The 3248-nt window shown below is 50.0% G+C and overlaps 1 protein-coding gene across 1 annotated transcript; it reads right to left on the reverse strand.

Annotated features, from left to right (window-relative positions):
- Positions 1 to 875: 875 nt before the first annotated feature.
- LOC121767059 lies at positions 876 to 2021 on the reverse strand. The gene has a single exon (XM_042163262.1). The coding sequence runs from the start codon at positions 2019 to 2021 to the stop codon at positions 876 to 878; it is 1146 nt and encodes a 381-aa protein (XP_042019196.1).
- Positions 2022 to 3248: the final 1227 nt, after the last annotated feature.

A 3248-nucleotide genomic window follows, 5' to 3' on the forward strand; every position in this document is an offset into this window, starting at 1 on the left:
CGGCGACTCCGGCTCTTCTTCATCGATCTCGGGTTGCATAGACATGGGTTTCCTTCCAGACAGGGGCGCTATGGGCTTGGACACAGATGGGTTTGCCACAGCTTAGACACGGATAGGGCCTTTGCTGGGTCAGGGGAAATTTCTTGCCTAGCCAATCGGCCATTTTCATGATAATTTTTACCGCGGCCGCCATGCGATCACTCTGCGCGGACGATTTCCCCACCAGGTCAGTGATGCTCCCTTTGAGGGCTTGCATCTCATCTCGGACTCCACCGAGTTCCTTCCGAATCTCCCCCATCTCTTTCTTCAACTCTTCATAGTCCATACTGGCCACCGCCTCTAGTCCATCCACTTCTCGCTTCACCACAGGCTCCGCCTTCCCTACTTCATAGAAGCACACATCCTTGCCATCCATGTAGAGGAGCCCCTTATTGAAAAAGTACTCCACGCTGAATGACTCTGGAGGCTCACACATGATCACCTCGGGTGCAGATTTGGCTATCTTCATGATTATATTGCGCTGGAGGTAAGCACCGAAGAGATGGAAAGTGTACATGTGGCAGGAGGGGTTGGTAGTCATCTGATGACACGCTTGAGCTATCCAATAGCCCAGGTGAACCTTAATCTCCTTTGCCATGCACCAGGTGAAGTAGAGGTCCGCAGTGGTGAGGGCAGAGTTGGCGGAGGAGGCGGTCGGAGATGTGGAAGCCCTTGGATTGGCTGGTCTTAAAGGTCCCCACCCTCTTATGGGTAATGAATTCCCAGGCTGACTGCGGCTTGAAACCAGGGGTGTACTTTGGGGCTCCAACCATGCGCTCGTTCCAGATACCTTCCTCATCTTCCGCGTGGGTGAACAAACCCATCATCAGGGACCACTATCTTATGCTCATCTCATACTCCTCGTTGAATAACCGGAACGTGATGGAGTCGGCGTCTAAGTCAGTTGTGGACTTGAGTCGGAAAGTGGAAAAGAACTCCCGGGCTAAAGTTGTGGGCACCTCAGCCGTGCTATGGTTCATTAGCCATTCGAACCCTATAGCACTGATGTACTTGAGGAATTCCTTGTCCGACTCAATCTCCCTCAGCGCCTTTGGGTCATATTGTTTCCCAGACTTGGCCAGCTTCCCAGGGGCGCTTCGTTCCTTGTACGTTTGTGCCCTCCGTGGGTTGTCAAACTCGCCCATCTCCTTTAGCAGCTTCTTGGTTATCCAAACCTCGGCCCTCTTGTAGTTGAGCTCCTCTTCTTGCTCCTCATCTTCTTCTTCTTTTGGCTCACTGTCTGGGCTGGGTCCTTTAAACTCCTTAGCGTAGGGGACCTTAGTGGCTGCGGTAAGTGGTTCCTTAACTCGCTCGACAGAGGGAGCTTTCCTCGACCTCTTAGGCGGGATGGTAGCAGCATGCTTACCCTTACGCTTACGCTCAGCGGCCAAGCGTCTTTCTTCTGCGTCCTTCAGCTCATTCCCAGACCCGGGAGTTTCATCCTCCATCTCGACTACTACCCCTGGGGCACGGAACTCCAATCTCCTCGGGTGGGTAGGCTCGTCCGCCTCATCCACCAAGCTTCTCCTGGCCATCCGTCTGGCCTCCCTATTTTTAATGGGTGTGTCCTCATCTTCTGGTACATTGACCAGATCCACGATCTCTGTAAGCCCACCTCCATCGGGCTCCTGTACTTCAATATTCATAGGGGTTTCCCCCTCAGCAACTTCACTCGGGGTCTCCCCCTCAGAATTTTTAACAACAGGGGTTTCCCCCTCAGCAAACACAATCGGGGTTTCCCCCTCAGAATTTTTAACAATAGGGGTTTCCCCCTCAGTAAACACAATCGGGGTTTCCCCATCCAGACCACCATGAACAAGGGTTTCCCCCTCATCAGATTCAACTGGGGTTTCCCCCACACCAACTCCAGAGACAACAGGGGTTTCCCCCTCGACCTCATTACCAGATATAGGGGTGTCCCCCTTCTCACCATCATCACCAGCAGTAAGGGTTTCCCCCTCAACCTCCTTTTCGTCCACCATCATGCGCTCCATCCCTCCACCAGTCCACCGTCGACCGCCCCTCCGTCATCCTTCTCTGAATTTTGTCCTTCCTTGTTCGCTCTATGGACTGCCTCTACATGCGGTTGACTTTAGGCAGAAGCTTCAATTGAAACCTGGGACTCCTCGGTGGGTAGGACCGGGACTTGGGCTGTTGTATCTTCGGAAACCGATTGTTGTGGTGGTGGTGCGGATGTGGCCTCGACTGATTTCTTCTTCCCTCGCATCGTTAAAAAGACGGCGAAGAACTGCCGACTTGACTTCTAACAATACCACACTTAGGAAACTATCAAAGGTAAAATGCCAAGTTCCCAGGTCAGGGGGTTATAGATAAGACAACATTTTCCCTGAGGATCTTGGTGTTTCGAAAATATTTTTGGAAGATTAAATTTTTCTTTGTTTAGATTTTTTCCTTTTTTAATTTTGAAAATGTATTTACATTATTTACAACTACATCTGAGTATTCTTGAGATTCTCTGGTCCAGTGCATAGATTAAAAATGCATTCCCATTTTCTTGACCCAAGAATTCACCGAGAATACTCAAATCACTTGTCACTAAGGCAATAATAGAGAGTGCGCGCAGTAGCACTTCCTCCACTACTCACAACTCCGAATTATCCCTAACGATTTTTACTCTATGACCATTTACAAGGAAAGGAATAGAGTTAGAAGTGCTTCCCTAGATTTCCACAGCTCCATTCACTCGAAGATCGACAATGGTGTATGGACCGATCCATTTGGACTTCAGCTTGCCAGGCATCAGCTTGAGCCTGGACTGGAAAAGGAGCACCTTCTGACCCACTTGCAGTTCCTCGACCCGGAGGTTCTTGTCATGCCACAACTTTGTCTTCTTCTTGTACCACATCGCAGACTCATATGACTCAAGCCTTAACTCCTCCAGCTCTTGGAGTTGCAATTTCCTTTCTTCTTCACAGACCTGGGGCTTCATATTGATCTCCTTTACCGCCCAATATGCTCTGTGCTCCACTCCTACGGGAAGATGACACATTTTACCAAACACTAGCCTGTAAGGCGACATCCCAATAGGTGTTTTGAATGCAGCCCTGTAGGCCCATAATGCGTCGTCAAGTCTCTTGCTCCAATCCTTCCGTGAAGGGTTCACAGTTTTTTCCAAAATTGCCTTGATGTTCCTGTTCGAGATCTCTACCTGTCCATTAGACTAGGGATGGTAAGGAGTAGAAAGCCTG

The sequence above is a fragment of the Salvia splendens genome, chromosome 15 (assembly GCF_004379255.2).
Source record: "Salvia splendens isolate huo1 chromosome 15, SspV2, whole genome shotgun sequence".
NCBI lineage: Eukaryota > Viridiplantae > Streptophyta > Magnoliopsida > Lamiales > Lamiaceae > Salvia > Salvia splendens.